The 20,114-nt window shown below is 32.6% G+C and overlaps 1 protein-coding gene across 2 annotated transcripts; it reads right to left on the reverse strand.

Moving 5' to 3' along the window:
- Positions 1-3,725: 3,725 nt before the first annotated feature.
- Positions 3,726-20,064, reverse strand: LOC143342116 (uncharacterized). 2 transcript variants are annotated; one of them, XM_076765615.1, is made up of 4 exons: positions 19,939-20,064; positions 8,759-19,166; positions 8,431-8,670; positions 3,726-8,181 (listed from the first exon to the last, which is right to left on the reverse strand). In XM_076765615.1, exons 2-4 carry the CDS (start codon positions 19,079-19,081, stop codon positions 8,128-8,130), a joined length of 10,617 nt encoding a protein of 3,538 aa, XP_076621730.1. In that variant the 5' UTR covers positions 19,082-19,166; positions 19,939-20,064; the 3' UTR covers positions 3,726-8,127. The 2 variants fall into 2 exon arrangements, with proteins under 2 accessions (XP_076621730.1, XP_076621731.1); XM_076765616.1 differs by having other exon boundaries at positions 19,734-20,001.
- Between the last annotated feature and the right edge of the window lie 50 nt (positions 20,065-20,114).

Below are 20,114 nucleotides of genomic sequence, written 5' to 3' on the forward strand. Positions count from 1 at the left end.
TGTATTTACAGTAAGAATAATCGTTTATTTTCTACGGTTCTTCGATTTTGTGGTTCTCCGATAAAAAATATTTATACGTTGCTCGGTGACCTTGAACAACCAAAATCTATCATTCTAGCTTCGTATATACAGTAATGCTTCGAAAGATGTTTCTTCTCGACCGTGAAGTTTGTTACGTTGTTATTTACATTACTTCCGAGAACTACTCGATACGAGTAACCCTTCGTATTGGAATTAAAACTGATTCTTCTCCTTTTCTTTTCACGCATTCTTACAGCCATACATTGTACCATTCATTACAATTTCCTTCATTTATAAATATTGCTTTTGTTCATAATAGCCTTTCAGATACTGTACGTGTAATCTAATAAAATCTGGTTCTTGTTCGGACCATTTTGTCAAATTTTTAAAAGCCTTTTTCATATCTTCTTCATTAGGTAGAGTATCTAATCTCGACAACGACGATTCATCTTCGGCCATATTGTTTTCCGCTTCCATGCATTTTGATAAAAATTCATTTACGCTTTGTTCGCATGCTTGTTCTCCAGTGATTACGCCAATGATTTCCTGTAGATTGGGTTCCAACGGATCTCCTGGCTCTTCTTTTATCGTACTTTCTTCGGGGATTTGTTTAATAATATTTTTCCATGCGTTTCGGATACTCGTGGCACTTATTTCTGTCCACGCATCATGCAACAAATCAATGCAATCCTTAAGGTCGTAATCTAAATAAAATTCCCGTGCCCCACCAGGAAAGCTCAATACACGGTGCAACATTTTATGTCGGAAGGACTTTTTAACGTTTTCGATTATCCCCTGGTTCATGGGTTGAAGGAAAAAGGTTGTATTCTGGGGTAAAAGCATGATTTGAAACTGATCATCCTGCTGGAATTTTTCAGCTAATTGTAGTTTATGCCGACAATTATTTAAAAGGAGGATAACTTTTCCGCTAGTACCGGTCTCCGATTGATGCGTTTTTACGGCCGGTATAAAATGATTTTGATACCAGTCGGAAAAAATGTCTTGGTCTATCCAAGCTTGCGGTTGTGCTCTATAAATTACGGGTAGACTGTCTTTGCAGTGTTTTAATTCTTTTGGATTTTTTATTTTATGAATAAATAAAAGTGCAAGTTTGTGACTTCCTGTAGCGTTGACGCATAAGCCCACGGTTGCCCGATCCTCTTCGAACGTTGTTCCCTCGATGTTTCTCTCTTCGTTATTTGTTGAAATCTTCGTAGGAAGAGCCTTCCACAAGAGAGCAGTCACATCCATGTTGTAAATGTTCCTGCATTCAATTCCCTCTTGCTCAATTCGTCGCGCGAAATCATTTACAAATTGTTGCGCGACTGTTGTATCTTTCTTTTTGTTGGGGTCGTTTATTAAACGGATTCCGTGGCGATTCTTGAACTTCCATAGCCAGCCTTTGCTCGCTTTGAAGATAGGTTTCGATGGTCCTCCACATTCTTTATTGAATTCTATCGCTTTCTCCAGCAATAATAAATTTGTAATCGGTTTGCCAAGCGCTTTTCGTTCCAAGTACCACATGTACATCCGGTTGTCCAATTCCTCGTTCGCCGGCTTCCGTGTATTCTTCCGCGTTCTCATCGCGACCCCTTCCTTTGCAAACTGGTACACAGCCGCTGCATTTTGTCGAATGCGTCGAATAGTAGTAGGATGAACATCATACTTAGCAGCTAATCGTCTGGCTGACGCGCCATTTTTTAATTGTTGCACAATTTCATATCTCTGCTGTATCGAGAAGACGGATTTATTATTTCTTTTACCAGTTGCCATCTTTGTAGTAAATTCTTGGCGCACACCGAACGAATAACAGCTGTTATCCAAAACTCGTTGAAGAGCGTTCGGTTTCCTTTCATGCAAGTCTTCTATACAGTAGTGCCCCGAAAGATGTCGCCTGGGAGACTCCCAACTTGCTCGTCTCTATCCCCACCAATCCTAATAGCTACTTGGAACAAGGCGACCCTTTGGTCTACGCTCTCTTTTAGAGAAAAGCGCATGAGCGAATATAACTGTCTCTTTTTCGCACTTTGTTTTGTATGGTCACTTGCTTGCACATTCCCTGAGAGAAGGGGAAGCGCTTCTCCCACACTGCGTGCGAGGACCCGATCACCGCACGCTCCCCCCGACGAGTTTACCCTGGTCACTTGAAGATAACAGATTCTTACAGCCTTACACAGTTACACTATTTTACCATAAGCTACCTGGCACGGTGGGGAGTATACGAGTGAAACAACAAACGGAACAAAACACGAGAAAAATATAATTATACTCGCTTACGCGGTTCCGTTTGACAGAGACTTAAAGATAAAACAGATTCATATGACCTCGCGCAGATAGATATCTACACACTGTTACACAGTCATAAGGTAAATGTACCTATCACTGTGGAATTTATTTCTATTAAGATTAAAATGCGCACAATAAATTGTCTGCCTTTAACAAATTTATAGTTGAAAAAACAAAAATGTTGTTCTATCATTCTCATATTTTTCATATATTAATATTTAAAACAAACACTCTTCATGAAAGATGTAAAATAAATTATTTCTGTCCTCTTCTGACTACCAAAGGACTGCTCTTTAAATAACTATACATTTGTCACGCTGTTTGAAACTGAGTAAGAAAAAGCTTTTTTTTACTATTTAAATAATAGTAGTCTGTGCCCTGTTTTTCCTTCGATTCCTACAATAAGTTATTAAATAATTTATTTAATAATACATCAAAAATATAGTCAAATAAAGTACAAGTTCTGTCTAAAATAGGTCGAAGGCGCGCACTTGCCAAATGAGTCATCCATTAATAAAAAATTAACTTTGTGTAATGTTTTATTTTTACCTTTATATGACTTGCACGCAATAATATAATCTCGTATTGTTGGCGCATTATATCTGCGAATCCTTTTCAACTCTTTCTTTCTCTTTATAGACTATCGTTTCTATTGTTGTAATTTAGAATTCAAAGGTATCTGTTTCGCCAAATTTACCTCTGACTGTGATTCGTTGCCAGTAGGGACTTGTTAATTACACGTTGCTTAGGCCTGGTGACATACTAACATCGATACCTAAAACCGCAACGAGTTCGTCTTCCAGGAATTGCCCAATGTGGCCACTGGCCAACACAAGTCGTCGCTCCGTTGTATGAAATATGAAATTTCGTATAATTCTTACTTTATATTAATAAGGGAAGTTTCAATAAATTAGCGAGATCTTCCTGAATATATATATTCATAAATGTGAGGAGCGGTCACAGCTCAAGATAAACTAGATGCGTCTGTTCTTTTCGGCGGACTTCTTCTCAGCAAAGCATAGCACTTCTGTTCTACAACTAATAATTTTTTAGATATTCAATTAGTGAAAAAACAGTCCTGGAATAAGCAGAATGTAGTAGGTACTACGAGTAAATAAAATGTGAACAGCGTCGAGTAATTTTACCTTAGAAACGTTGATTATAACATTTACTCCAATACCACTCGCGCAGAAGGTCTCTTTTCTCTATAAAATATTAGAATTTTAATCTTTTAATTGTACTACTACGCATTTATCTCCTTGTCTAGAATAAAAACAGTACAGCTTTAAAAACTATGAATCAGTGATACATTTTGTAATAATTTAATAGGAGTATTGATTAAAGAAATAATTTTAACTTAGGATGTATAAATACATTAAAAGATACACGATAATTCTCAATATTTATTATTTCTTTAATATATTAACTAGACTTTTGTATACACTTTTGTAGCCTAAGTACAATAACAGATAATATTCTATTGATTCATACAATTCTTACTTCTACCAATAAAATTTCTTATTCTTATTTATGGAATGGTTCTGTGTTTAGATATGTAACATTTACATAACGTTTTTAGAAATATATGTCAAATTGTTGTTTGCAATTAAAATTGAAATTGTCATAAAATTCTTACAAAAATTTAAATAGCCGTTAAATTTTATTGCCAATGCATATCATGATTAATTATATCATAATCACGAATTGTTTGAAATTTACTGTAACTGTCACTTAAAATTAAATTAATTCATTAGAGATATTAAAATTGAAAGGATGTTACAGATCTAAAACACTTGCAGCTTAGTGTTGTATATGCCACACGTTTATTATGTATTAATCCACACGCAGTGTATAAAACTAACAGAACTATATAAACCAGTGTTTTTTAAGTTTATTTAGAAGGCACCACCCTAAGAAGAAAAAGAATTTCTGCACCCGGAGTAAGTGATATATTTAAAATGATATATGAAAAATATACTCCTGCAATTGTTAACATAAATGATCGATACATTATCGAAAAGAGATGTCTAAATTTTCCACGTTTTTTTTACATTAAAAATTTTTTATCTTGCCATTTACTTTGATAAATACTGGTATAATTGCCCGCTTGATTCCAAATTGCATAGTTAAAATTATTTAAAAAATTAATATTTTTTATGAAATGATCAATTGTAAACATTGTAAAAATATACAATTGCTCTTATTTTACTATACAGGTTTGCCCCATTCAAATGTTGCTGCATTTGACTCGTATCTGACATGTAATATGAAGTCGAAATTTTTGAAAGTATAAAAAAACTACAAATTAAAGTTCGATATTTAGATCATTTTAAAGATATTACATTACTTTCTACAGTCTGATGGGTGCATCAAAATTAGATTGTTATTTAATGCATGGAATGTTATTTAACTTGAAATTCTGTTAAAAATGATTTGAAAATTCTTAATAAATTCTACTGAAAAAATAGCAGAATATGTCATTTCTAAATTATACACCTCTATATATCAGTTGTATTATAAATTGATTCTTAACTTGTACAGAAAATTTGATCTTCGAATTCAATAGCAATATAACTATATCAAAGAATAAAATAATTATTCATATTCTTAAATATAAATTTTTTTATTGAAAATATCTGAATCAGTGCAATCTTACATTAATTTATATTAATGGAAGTCAATAATTAAATGTACTAAAAATCCATTGCTTATCCAAGTAAAGTATGTGTTGAATATAATTCGATTTTTCAAGAATATGTTGGTTTTTTAAAATCTGTATAATGAACTAATTATATTGAAATGAAAAAAAAATTGAAATACTCAAATTTGGTCGATTATTATAATGTTGGATAAAAAATGCCGTATTTGTAATTTTGTTGCATTTATTTTACATGGATATTATATATCCATAACTAAGATATTTAAAAATTTTTAGGTTTATTTTAAAGCATAGCACACATGCTACCAAATAGATACAATTCATCACCACATAATTATCAGTATTTATAAAAATCTTTCATATTTTTTTCTCTACAAAATATACATGTGATGCATTATTATATTATGTTAAATGTGCATAAGTAGTATTATGCATGTTTGAACTTTAATGTATATAAATTCTTTAAAATTTAGGCACATAGAACACACACTGATATAAAATATGTGCATAACAAAGCATTAATTATGAGAGCACTTATCCCACTGTACATAATTAATCAATTACTTTATACATATATCAATTTTTAAAGTACACATCTATGAAAGTGACCTTTATATTAAAATTGCATTAAAAGATATATAAATAACATAAATTTGATTCAAAAATTTACAAAAAGATAGCTTATATATTTTAAACAACTGTACATTTTTTTATTATATGTTCCCATAATTGTAACATACGTTATGCACATTTCATACAAGAACATTAGAAATACGCATAAAATATATAGTTTCATTTAATCTTATATACAACACGATACGACAAATACTGTTAGGTGTATCTTAAGGCACTCGTGCGAATAAAATATGAAATCGTTGAAATAAACTTATGAAACGAAACATTAAGTGGAATAACAAGTAATAAACTTATGTGTGTATATGTATATATACAAAAAAAAATATATAATATATATATATATATATATATTTTTTTTTCTATTTGGTTAAATTTAACGATAGAACTAGATCTTTCGTATCGTTAAAGTGATTTTCATTATATTTTTTATTGTTTATAATATAAACCAGGAAAAAGAAAACTATAAAGCGATTGTCAATATAGACTAAAACCCTGTACTAATACCTGTTTAGCCTCTTAACAGGAAATATATCTATTCCTTTTCTTTCTATTTTCAGGAACTTATTCTTTAAGGATTTTTCATACTCCCAGTACATATGTATTAATATAATAATAAGAAAAACATTAATAACATTTAAAATAATTAAAAATTTCATTACTTTATGAACAGTAACTCATTAGGCACATTTAAATAGTTTGAATCAAACATAAACATGTGACAGAGGGAGTGAACAGGTATCACTGTATTATGTGTAAATTTTTCCATGAACTATGAAACGTTACCGTTGAATTAAGAAAACAAATGTTTATATTTTTTATATTATAAAGAAATAAATAAGTTTGAAGATTCAAAATTCTTTAAATATACAGGGTGTTCGGCCACACCTGGGAAAAATTTTAATGGGAGATTCTAGAGGTCAAAATAAGACGAAAATCAAGAATATCAATTTCTTGATTGAGGCTTCGTTAAAAAGTTATTAATGTTTAAAGTTCCATACTGACCGGAAAATTTTTCGGCGAAATTAAAAAATTTCAAATCATTCTGGAAAAATTATTTTCGGTTGCGGGGGTCGATTACAACCATTTTTGGTGAATACAGATACCCCCGAATTCCTACGCACTTTCGAGAAAAAAATTCGAGAAGGTGTGAAATTTTTCGACAAAATTAAAAAATTTCAAATCGTTCTGAAAAAATTATTTTCGATTGCGGGGGTCAATTGCAATCATTTTTGGTGAATACACATACCCCCGAATTCCCACGCACATTCGAGAAAAAAATTCTTTCTCGAAAATACAATATGAGGTTAGAAATGTTGCACTGAAATTTCATGCGTATGTTTAAAAAATCATAACTTCTGGACGGATTGAAGAATTTTAATGATTCAAAATTCAAACAATGCATATTAATGGAGTTCTAGAGCCCCAGAAAAATGGGCTGAAAAAATACATTGAATGTAAGATCTACTCACATACCTCGCCTGTGGTGAGAACTAAAATCGCGCGCGAACAGCTGTTCGTAAATTGCCGTTCTACAAGCGGAACTTTAAACGTTAATAACTTTTTAACGAAGCCTCAATCAACAAATTACTATTCTTGATTTTCGTCTTATTTTGACCTCTAGAATCTCCCATTAAAATTTTTTTCAAGGATAGCTGAACACTCTGCATAATATGTTACATTATTAAATACAAATTCGATTTGGAGTAATAATAACTGAGATAATTTTTTCTATAAACTTTGTATACTCTGAAATTTATAACAGTAATTGAATGTTTTACTAGCCATATATACCCATTACATTAATTTAAAAAACTTTAACATTTCATAGTTCATTAATTTTATCTTATAACATACAATATAGATATCTTTTACATTGACTACCTCTGTTTAAAATATTTGATTTTATACAAATATAACTGTATATATTTTTAGGTCTGTTTAACGTTGTAAGAGTAAATATCTTTCTTAAAACAATAATAATAAATATACATATATATTTAAATTTATATACGTGTATGTGTGTGTGTATATATATATATGGATATTTATACATCATACGTATAAGTCTTTTCATAATATAAATAAAAATTTATAACGAGCACATTCACTTATTATATTACTCATAAAACTTCATTTGTACAAATAAAAGACTGTGCAGTCTTCGAAAACTATAAATAATCTAACATGTACTTTGTAGCTAAAATCTTTGGCTAAATATCTAACTACTCAAAATAATTTTTTTTCAAGTAACTTTTAACAATTAACATCGATCAACAACGCATTTTTGCACAGTTCATAGATGTTAATTTCTTTTTGTAATTGTACAATAGTAATATTATTACTACTAGAAGTAATTATATAATGAACATGTACAATTCTATTGAGATTGAAAGTGTCACAGACTTTTTCAGTTACTGTTCTTTACAGTACTTTATTTTTAGAGGTACTCACACTATTTTTTCCACTATAGTCAATCACAGGGAATGTATGTACGCAGCCAAAATAATTTGCAGTGACTGGTGCTATCACTCTTTTGTTTTAAAATCCTGTTGTGTATGCTCTACATAATTTGCAATATCCTGAAACAAATAATTAATAAAGTCACACATTGTTGACTTATATCGACGAGTAATTCACTTTTCTTTAAGTATGTAAACCATATAATTTCTGTGATTAAAAAATTAATTAACACAAGACTAAACAAAATTAGGAATCGAATATCATAGATTTAGAAAAGGTAAAATCGAAAAAACCATTTTTAGAGCTGGCGCATTATTCTACATAGCCGTAGAGTATTAATAAAATAAAAACGAATTATAAAATTATACCTGAACAGCGATTTGTAAAGGCGTTAATTCCCCTATGGAACAATCTTTGCGAAAAATGTTTGCTGGCAAGAGTCTTGGACAGGGCTTGCCAGTAAATAGAATGAAAAGAGCATGGATACTTTTACGTTGTGCCAATTCCATGTAACGGTGTTGATATCCAGCTAAATGTCGTCGATGTCGCGAAGTTGTAGGGAACCATCTTTCACATAAATTGCAGTATCTTCTATGTTTGATTGTTGCCTATAACATTATATTAAAATGTTTAGGTTCGTTGAAAACATTGAATGTCTAATCTTTTTAATTATAAAAAGTAAAAAATTTTATTTACTTTTTCATGGTAAGCCAATTGTGTAATAATATCAGCGATAGTCATTTCACAGTCTTTGTAGGAATGTTTCTCGTTCTCTTCTACTTTCTCAATTGAAGTTATTACTTTGCTCTTCATGTCTTTTGCATTTTCTGTCCCATTTTCCGCTTCTTCTTGGTTCGTTATAACAGGCGGAGATCTCGAACTATCTCTATCTGAACTCGAATCAAAATTTAAAGCAGACTCTGGCACTAATAATGGCATATTGTCTTCATTTGTTTTTGTTTCATTTCTACTGTTATTATCTTTCTGATTTTGAGTACTACTAGTCGTCTTCTCTTCAGATATTTCGCCTTGGGACATTTCTGTATCATGTATGTTACTTTCCTTATTCGTCAGATGAAAACTGTCTGCTGTTATATTTGAGGATTCTTCATCTGTTGTAATTCGACCAAATTTCTTAGTAGCTTTTAAAGAAATGGTAGTTGTGTCGGATACACCAATATATCCGCAGGTTGAAGCTGTAGGACTTTCTGTAGAGTAAGGTATTTCATCTTGTAACTCATTTAATTTTGAGTTTAAGTTTTTTCCTGCAGAGGGTAATTTATCTTCCACTTCCCCAATGTTTAATTTAAGAGTAGATTTATGGTCTTTCTTTTCTGAACTTCCCGATTTTTTATATATCTTCACGTTTTCATTATCATTGTTACAGTGTACATCTTCAGACTTACTATAGGACTTTTCAAGGTTCTTAAAATTGAAACTTAAACCTTGCTTCTTTTCTGCTACTGTTTTATGTCTCGATATTTTCTTTTCTGTATTTTCGTCTACAGATCGAGTTAGACATTTCTTTAGTGTTTCCTTAGCAGCTAATACTTCTTTAACTAACAAGTCATTACAATAAAAATTGTTATTTGAATTTCTTTCTGAACTTTGTGCCTTGTGTTGGTCGAAGGTATTTCGCGAAGAACATTGAAGATTACTGAAATATGCTTTCGCCAATTCTTTGTTAGTGTATTTTCTGAACTGTGATGGATGATCGCATTTTTCGATGTTCATGAAGTTTAATTCATTAATTTTCGGCGCAAGTACATCTGAACGTTGTATATTACTATTATCGATAAGTTCTAATTCCAACTCCAATTGAGTTGGTACTGCATCTTTTATATGTAGTCTATTTGTACTTTCAAATTTACAATTTTTTGATTCATCTTCACTGCTATCGGGAGACGCTGGTAGAAGTTCTATAGTGGTTTGACTTTCATCCGAAGAGTCAACTTTAATTATGGAATTGTCGGTATCATCAAAATTACGCGAACGTATAATTCCAGATCTTACAAGTTTATCTTCTATGCAAGATGTATTTTCCTTGGTCCCAAAAGGTGAATATTCCTTTTTCTCAGCCACTGGATCATTGTTATCGTTCATTAAAAGATTTTTAAAGGAGCTCTCTGTAATATTCTTAGATTTAATTGATTCTTTTATCTCATTTTCACTTTCATCATTTTGACTATTATAATTCACCTTACTATGTTGAGAAAGTAGTCTTTTCTTACTGTTCTTTTTTAAATTTTTGTTCTCACTGTCAACTGCTTTGAGATTAGATATTTCATTAATATTCAGTGCTTCATGTTTATTGTCTCTGGAACTACCATTAATGAAATCAACTGACTTTGCATTTACTTTCATGTAATCAGGGTCAGATAATCTTCTCTGTTTACACTTAACAGGAGACAAGTTTGATGCTGAGCTAGATCTACATAGTTTTACTTTACTATCGTGATTTAAATCTTTATTACTAATATTATCTTCAGTATGTACAGACATATTAGTCATTGTCTTTATAAGAGATTTGTCTTTCAATATGACTTTTGATTGATTTAAATCCATGACCATGTGATCCAAAACTTCGAGTCTTTGTAGTTTAACTTTTGGTTGCCACTTTGATGTTTCAATTTCTAAAGTCTTCTTACATTTACTAATTTCGCATTTGAATTCTGTGCCAATTTGTGTTCTTTTTATTATAACTTTGGGAATTTTTTCAGTAATGTACTGTGAATATTTTCCTTTTATCTCATCATCATTAATTGTAGTTTTATCGTATTTTATAGAATGTCTTGTATCTTCTTCTCTTGTTCTCCTAGTTTTTTTGAAAGGCATTTTCGAAATACTCATATCTTTCTCTTTGGTTCTGTCTGGCGATGACGACTTGCCTTCTTCTTGCATTCTTAACTTCAATTTTGGTACTTTTTCAGCATCATTGGTTAATGACTCCCGTACAGTTTTCTCATCATTATCAGTATCAGTCGTTTCTATTTCTGAACTATCTTCCGTTTCAAATTTCGTTGTTGAAGTCTTATTTTCCTGTGTTTTAATTTTTTTAATCTTTACCTTTGAAATGCTCTGTTTAATAGCTTTTCTTTTCAAATATAACTTTAAATCCTTAGAAGATATATCCTCTAATTTTATTTTTACTTTTGGTACTTTGCTTGCATAATTATTATATTTTAATGTGTACAGTTCAGAATCACCATTATCCACATCTATGCAGGTATCATTCTTTTCTGAGAAAGGTATCTGTTGTATTCTTTCAGATTTAGATCTGTCCAAAATTTCAACGGTAGGGGTTACCGAACGAGATCTGTTTTTCGTAATTATCATTTTTGGTATTTTTTGGCGTACATCAGTTAAGAGTTTTGTATCATACTTATGAGCAAGATTCTCAAATTCTGCATAATCTAATGAACATTCTGATTTTGAACTTGTCTCAGTTTTCTTTATGACAAGCTTGGGTATTGCTTTCATGTCTGTATTGTTTTCTGATGAATGACCTGGACTTTTATAAGAATTAAAAGACGACGACTGACACTCTTTTCCTTCCTGTTCATTTGTTCTACTATCAGCATCCTCAATTGAAAAGTCTTTGAGGGCACAGTATACGCTCAAAACTGGCATTTCTTTTTCTATTGAAGAATCTTGATTAAGATTAATTTTGTGTTCATCTTTGAGTTCATTAAGGCAATTTATATTTGAATGCGTTTTTAAATTATCAAATAATACCATTGAACGATCTGTTGGAGTATCCTTTATAGTTGGTAAAAGAATTTCCACGTTGTTTTCAATGATATTCTCATTCTCAATATAAACTGTGTTCTCGGAAAGATCTGCAAAAATCGATTCTTCAAATTTTTCAACTATTACAGCATTTGCTTGTTCACAATTCATGTTTACGTTTCTATCATCCTTAACTGTTTCAACAAAACTATGATCTGGATTTTGTTGATCAGTTGTATCTACCTTCATTATTTGAGATTCAAATTCCTCTTGGTTCATGCAAGTATCAGTATTTATTTTTGAGCTGTCTTTCGGCAAATCACCGTTTTCGTAGTCTAAAGATTCAATATTCTCTTCTATGTCTTTATTTGTACTCTCTTCGTGCTTTTGTTCTTCATTTAAAGTTTGTACTTTCTCAATAAATTTATTACTCTCTTGTTCACAGACTAAATTACTTTCCCCAAATTTTATAAGCTTTTTGTCATTTACTTCGCCCATATCTTTTATAAATGATGTATCTATTATTTCGGTAGATGTATTTGTGGATTCTTCTGGCTTTAAAAAAACTTCTGACGTTTGTTCAATCGTGTTACTAATCTGATTAATGTTTAAAACTTTACAAGTTTCAGTATGGTTCATATTTTCAAAATTATCTTCAGTTCCCAAAGGGGAAGCTTGGATATCCAATATCTGTAGATTATTTTCTTCTGTTTGTTCCTTAATATGTACAGGATCTTCTAAGACCTGCATTTCATCATTTTTGTTCTCTTTATCAGAATATGAACTAAGAATTTGATCATTCTTATTCAATAAAGCTACTTCTTCCAGAAACGTTGAATTCGACAATTTATCTATAATACTTATCGTTTCTTTAACATTGCTAGAAGTATTTGTATCTACAATTACAATAGGATTTGGGCTAAGATATTTATCATTTGAATCATTATCTTTGTTTAACTGAAGGTTTTCTGAAGTAAAATCGTGGGATATAGTTGATGTTGAGAATTCATTTACATCTGATTTAATATTTTCATCTGCGTTCTCGTAGTTCGAATGTAATACGACTGAAGTATGTGCATCTGAAGTAAGAATATTGCTGAAATTATTATCAGTAGTCTGACAATTTTTTTCGTTATTATCTTTATTGGAAGTATGTGACTGAACCAAATGTGTCTCTTCCTGTTTGCTTGAATGGGCATCAGATGTAGTACTTCCTTTATTTTTATTTTGTAGGTCTAAGTCATCAGTAACCAATTCACTCTTATGCAATTTAGAAGTAATTGTAGTAACTTTATTCTCGATAGTGTGACTCTTTTTCTGATTGCTCGCTTCAACAATACGATACTTATTGCGGTCTACAATTTCCTCGTCAGAATCACTACTGCTGTATATTTTACATACCACTGCATTGTTACTTTTAATGCCATGCATGTAGTCTTTATACTTAACATGATTTCTCTCACAAAAGTCGTCCAAATTGTTTCTTTTACGTTCATATAGGCACTTCATGTCTTTAAACTCATGTCTTTTCCTGTCACTGAAACTATGGTGTCGTCTTTTCTTGTATAACTTGCGAAACTTTGAACTGTAATAGCTATTCCAAGTATCAGTGTAATGAGACTTTCGTGTAGAACACCCCTCTCGTTTGCGAGTTTCCATCATCAATTCATGATGTGCGAATCTTCGATTAGGACTGTAAGATATCTTTCCGTCTTTGGTAGTGTACACAGGAACTGTATGCAAATTCTCCTCCAGTTTATCTATGCTTGAAAAAATAGGATTTATGTACCCACTGGTACTTTGGAATATTTCACAGTCTTCAAAAATGTGATCTATCTTTGGCTTCTTCCACTTTCCCATGTAATTGTCGTCCATCTCGCCGACTTCATCCACGTACGGACGAACGTGATTGAAATTTACACCTGAGCACTCTTTGTAGTCTAACTTATCAAAATTGAAGTTTAGAGTGCTCAAGGAATTTAGCGATTTCGTGCTCAATTCTACCAGATTCAGCTCTGGTAGTTTTTTCACAGTCTTTGACATGTGAGGTACACTAATCGCTTCTTTCTCGTCGTTCTTTTTTAATGTTTCTATCGCTGCTTGTGAAGAAGTCTCTAGTATATTAGAACTTTGTTTTTGTATTCTAGTTATACTATCATCCTTTGTGTTCACAGAACTATCTTCTTCCTCAAAATTAGTCTTTGCCTTAATTAACATATTATTTGCATCAACTATGGCAGTATTAGATATTGCACATTTTGACTTAATTGTATCAACATCAAGAGAATAATTGGTACCCTCAATTACCTCTGATTTTGATGTATCTTTACACGATACATTATTGTGTAATAATTTATTAAAACACTGACTTTCTGAAGTTAAATTACGCATTGCTTTGGAAGTAACAGATATTAAAGCATCTTCATTTGCTTTTAATAAATTTCTTCCATTCTTTTTGAGAGTTGTACATACATTTGTGTCTGTAGCTGATGTTGCTGCATTGCTTTCAGTTTTATTTGCTTCACCAGAAGCAATGTCTGCTATTGTAGAAGATTTTTCAATTACTTTATGAACTTTGTCAAAAATTTTCGAATTATCCATTGTTTCTTGTTCTTTAGAATGCAGCCGACGCTGACAGTCTAGTGTATTACTAGAATAGGTGGGAACAGAATAAGGAAGCGAACTATCAATTTCATACACGTTCCGATCATCTAGTGCTTTGAAATTCTCATATAACAACTGTTTATTCTGCTCCTGTCCTTTCGAATTTCGTTCTGTACGCGAAAAATTTATCTCGATCTTTATCCCGTCCAGAGAATCTTTGATGTGCTCCTGACAGTTATCTCTTAAGATCAATTCTTTTCCAAGCTCGCTGTCCTTAATTTTTAAGTTCACATTCGCAACTTGAATACCAAAGTCAGAGTTAACATTTTTAACAAAACTCTTTGAATACGCATGTCTATTTACTTCATCTGGCGTTTCTATATTCTCAGAATTTACATTAACCAGAGATGAAACATTTTGTTCCAGGTTTTCTTTGTGTACTGCTAATAATTCATTGTTTTGTTTAAGTTGCGAACATTCCATTTTATTGTTTTTATGATAAACCGTATTATCATTTACCGTTTGTAATTTTTCTTCTGTATTTTTATCTTGCTGCAATCTATCTTTCTTTCTTCTATACTCATTCAACAGACGTATTTCGTCTGTAGTAACTCTAAGATCTCCATCTACAGTTTCCAAATCTTTGTGCAATAATTCGGATCTCTTAGATTGTTGAGAATGAACACTTTCATGCAATGTTGAAATAAGTTTGTTAGAAACATGTTTCTTAAGTTTTATCTCTTCAGAAAGCTCTTTGGTATTGTTTGTTCTTAATTGAAATTCAGGTGACTTTTCACAGCAAACATTTATAATTTTCTCTGTGGTGCTGTGTGATTTCTGATCACTTAAAATAGTGTTATCTTTTATCACAGCAACGGAATAATTCTTGTATTGAGAAGTCATATGGCACACAGAATGTTCATCACCTTTAGATGAGTTTGAATCGTCATCAACGAATCTTTTCATGTCAGAATGTTTCGATTGTGTTGAATGTTCCACATTTCTTTTCTGGACTTTCAATAATTTATCTACATTTCCATCCACGCATTTATCTTCCCAAACTACAGATTCCTTTATTCTTTTCCTTGTGTTTAAATCAGCTTCTGACAGAGTTGGGTTAATAGTATTAATAGATACATTCAAATGTTGTATTTTCTGGCTCTTGGATAACTCTCTTTCTTGTTTGGATGCTTCAGTTTCGTCGTCAGACTCCATAGCACTCGTCAAATTTACATTAGAATCAGTTAAAATCACGGCATGTACGATATTATTTACATCTGTTATAGAGTCACTATTTTGAATTACAGATTTCATTGAATCTGTTGATTTTCTCAAACTTTTATGTTTTCCTTCATGCGCAGAGTTAGGAGATTCACATTCCGAATTCTTTTCACTTTCTACTGCCTCTTGTTGAACCTCTAGTTCATACGCGATGGATGTTAAAGCAGCGCATGTGTCCGAAACTCTTGTATCGTTTTCTTTACTATTTATTAAGAAAACTTTCCTTTTTATCATATTAGTTCTAAGACTCTTGACTTGCTTATCTCTAACAATCTCAGCAGATTTTGTTTTAGAACTACCTGCAGAGAAGTCGAAATTACTAAGATTTACTTCTTGCTCGTGGGTACTAGTAGCGTCGTTGTCTTTGTAACTATTTTCTTTTTGAAATTCCAATTCTAATGTACCAAGAGATCTATTTTTAAGTCTATCTCCGCTGCTCAATTGCCCGTACGGTTCCATTTTGACTGGAGACTGTGTAAAGCTAATTACCGGACTGTTTTGCATTACTTCTATCGGATTCGTAGATATAGATAGATCTTCGATATTTTGCGAAGATTCCTCGCTATCAGAATGAATAGGCGTGTTTAAAGTTGTGGAGATTGGTGTACACTCAGATGTTGGTAGATCTGGTAAGCTTATGTCATCAGGATTATGGGATTCTTCACTGGCGAAACTGTTTTGCTTCTTCAGATCTAGATTGTCAGTAATGTCTAAATTACTTTTTGCTGATGCTGATGAAACTCTTAGTTCTTGATTATTTATCGACGCGGTGTCCGTTTGAATTGTTTCTGAAATCCTAGAATCCTGAATATTTGTGTTCTTATTCACGTTACCGAGAGACGTATTGTAATTAGTAGACAATACACAAGTTTCATTCTTGTTATGCTGTTCGACACTTTTAAGAGCGACCGCTTTTGTTTCATCATTAGCTTCTCTAAAGAACGATATTGTCTTTTGCTTTTCTAAAGTCTCTATAACCTGATCTTCGGACGCTCCTAAAATGTTGCTTATTTCTAAGTTATCTACTATATGTATCATGGGTATCTCATCAGGGCCATTGCTTATACAATGTAAGATACTCCCAGGTTTTACCACACCTTCTTCTATAGTCCGTTTAGTGGTTTTGGCAATTTCAGTGCTTTTTGACGACGAATACGATATCGTCAAACAATCTTGCGTTGTTACCATGTTTACTTCAGCCTCTTTCTCGTTGTTCAACGTCGTTTCGTTCGAATCGAAGCTGTCCCTTCTGGACACCTCTATATTTGGTGGTGTTTTCGCGGAAAGATCTACGTTCTCATAGCTCACGACTACGACTGGAGTGGTATCACTTAAAACAGTATCTGGCAAATTCGATGTCGGTCCTTCCTCGTCGTCAGTTTCGTCCCAATTAGCCAAAAATTGTCGAACATCAAGGTCTGGCTTATTGGCAAATTGTTTAGAAGCTTTCTGTTGCATCATTGTTTTGTTGCTAGTATCCGTATTCAGGGCATCAAACCTACGACTCTCGTTCGTTTGTACTTTTAATTGGTTTTGATTAAAATCTTTGTGTATTGAAAACTGTTTTTGAAAGTTCTCCGTGCACGAGGAAGAAGTATGTTCACTTTGCGAGGGAACCATTAATTGTCCTGACTGTTGTGTTTCTTGACATTTTTCATTGGCTATAGCAATAGCTTGGTCCTTCTGTTGTTTCTCCATATTTTTCGACTGTTGTTCTGCAGTCGGTGTATGCTGCAATTTAGGAAAACCTTCCGCCACGAAATTTGAGTTTATTAACATACCATTTTGATCAAATTGTAAATTAATCGGTGGTACCACAGCGTTAACCGGCGTCGCAACACGCGAAGTTTGTTGAATGGGATTTTGATATCCCGTTGATTGCTGTAATTTCAATATTTCTCTGTACCTCAGAATACATTCTTTGTATTTTGGATGTGATTGGTACCCGGGTATTCTACTCAATTCCCGAAGATGATTTTCCATTGAAAACTTTTGCATTGCAATTTTATGTTGATAAACTTGTTGTTGAGCAGGAGAATTGTGCATATAAGTACCTGGCATTCTATTTATTACTGCAACATTATCAGTAGTTTCTTGACATTCACGAGATATTTCTGTTGGAATGGTCCTTGCATATTGTGAACTAAAATAAGGATTCTGGGAGGTTGATGCAATGTTTCCGGCAACATTTAAAGTAGGCACGCCTTCAGGTAACATATTTTCATTTTGATAATGAAATGGTTTATTATTAAATTTTTGTTGAGCAATAAAATTTTGTTCTTGATGCTTAAGCATTCCTGAATTTGACATATTCATATTATTCCTCTTTGGATGTCCTTTAACAGGATAAGGGTACTTTTGATGTTCGGGTGAATAATTGTAATTCTGTATAGAATAGTTATGAAACACGCCTGAAGATGCTGAATAGTTTCTATGTGTTAAATGATCTTTATGGTATTTGTAATCGGTAAAGTTTCTTCTATGATCTACCGCAGATACATTCGGCAATACAGATCCCATTGCTTCTTTACTTTTCAGATTGTCCTTTCTAAAATTACAATTATTCCCAAAGTGCCTGTTTTCTATTTGGTAGCTTGATGGGTGTACATTGTCCGTGTACGATGTATTATTTTGATAAGATCCAAATTTTTCCCATTGTTGGTAATTAATGTTAGGATCTGTATTACAGCACAGTCCCTTGCAAGGCACAAATGAGGAAGGTCCAGGCTTTCCATGAGGTACTGAACCAATATTAGTATTCCTGGATCCCATATTTCCAGCTCCTGAGTTTGGTCCAGGCCCTGATCCAGATACAGGTCCATGCCCATGTCTAGGATCAGATCCAAACATAGAACCTGGCCCAGTTCCATTTACAGGATTAGGTCCAGGTCCTGGTCCAGAATTAGTTTGGGGCCCAGGGCCAGGAGCAGGCCCAGTTACCGCATTTAGATTGCAACTTGGCCCACTTAAGTGACCAATAGGTCCATTGAAAGGCACCTGGTTACTTCTATATCCTATCTCATCGTTTATAGTTCCAATTGTAGTATTTCTAGGATTCACAGAAACATTCAAGTTATCTAGCATAGGATTCCTTGTATTTGGAGAACCATAATGGCCAATGCAGTTTTGCATTTGTACCATGGATGTGAGAGGGCTGTTGTTAGACAGATTTGGACCACTTGAGACATTACTATAGGATTGGAAATTTCTTGCATTGAAGTTGGATTCAGTTTGATGCTTATTGAAACCATCTGAACTAAGACTATGTGCATTCAATGTTGGTGGACTAACACCAGGAATGAATGTTAAATGACCAGAGTTCACATTTTGAGTTGTAGGTGTTACTTCATTCGTCTGTGGGGCATTAAATTGGTGCCAATCTGGCAAATTCCCATTGTAGTTCATTGTTCATTGTTTGACTACAGATTTGCTATGTTTATCTCATTCCCTTTATCTACAAAAGCAATTGCACTGGAGGCAGGAGCAGAACCTGTGGAAATAAATTGAAAAGTTTTATTAAAATACAATCGTATGAATAGTATTAAATATTTGTTTATAAGCTATATCTTCATTTTATATTTATTTATGCCCTAATATTTGGATATACCTGTAATATTTTACATTAAATAGAAATTGGTTTACTTGAAACAAACACATTTGAGATTTAATTGTTTGAAACATTATACCAAATAGTAAGTGCCAAAATAAATACAAACAAAAGATTTATTTCATTTTATTTAAGTTTTTTATTATTCAACTAAAATTACTTCGTTTTTTATATTTTCATCTTAAATTGAAATATTATTTTATTTATATTCGCTTTGACATTCGTTACTTGTAACGGAATTTAAGACATTTATATTGCAAATTTTATTCAGCTCTGCCTCGCTCAGACCTAAATACGCTAACAGTTGCCAACGTCGGACTTGATCATTCAGCGAATCTCTCTCAAACTACGTTTTTTTTCTTCGTTCTATAAAAACTTTGCCTTTTTTGCGAAATAATTCGATCGAGAACACTTTTTTTTCGTATGACACACCTGTCATCGAAAACGTACCTCAATATTCGGACCTTGAAGGTGCAAAGGTTGACGAAGTTCACATATTTTAAGGAAAATGTTGCGTTAACATTCAGTTCTACAAAACGCGATTAGAAGTACCAGCAAACGCATAAAGTCACGACCATAAGCTACGCAGATTTTCATCGTTTAACTTATCTGTCGGATGAAAATCGAAAAACGACCAAGTTTTACCATGTCTTACCTGCACGTTAATGCAATTCACAATACAAACGCCATATTGGACACGACTGCTAGACAGATATCACGCGTCTTCTGGAACCAGGTATGTAGCTTAGTTACGTTCCACATAATCTCGCGTTCGATCGTATCGACCACAGTGTTACCAGACCGCGCACCGGGTGCAGGTGCACTTGGAAT

The sequence above is a fragment of the Colletes latitarsis genome, chromosome 5 (assembly GCF_051014445.1).
Source record: "Colletes latitarsis isolate SP2378_abdomen chromosome 5, iyColLati1, whole genome shotgun sequence".
Classification (NCBI taxonomy): Eukaryota; Metazoa; Arthropoda; class Insecta; order Hymenoptera; family Colletidae; genus Colletes; species Colletes latitarsis.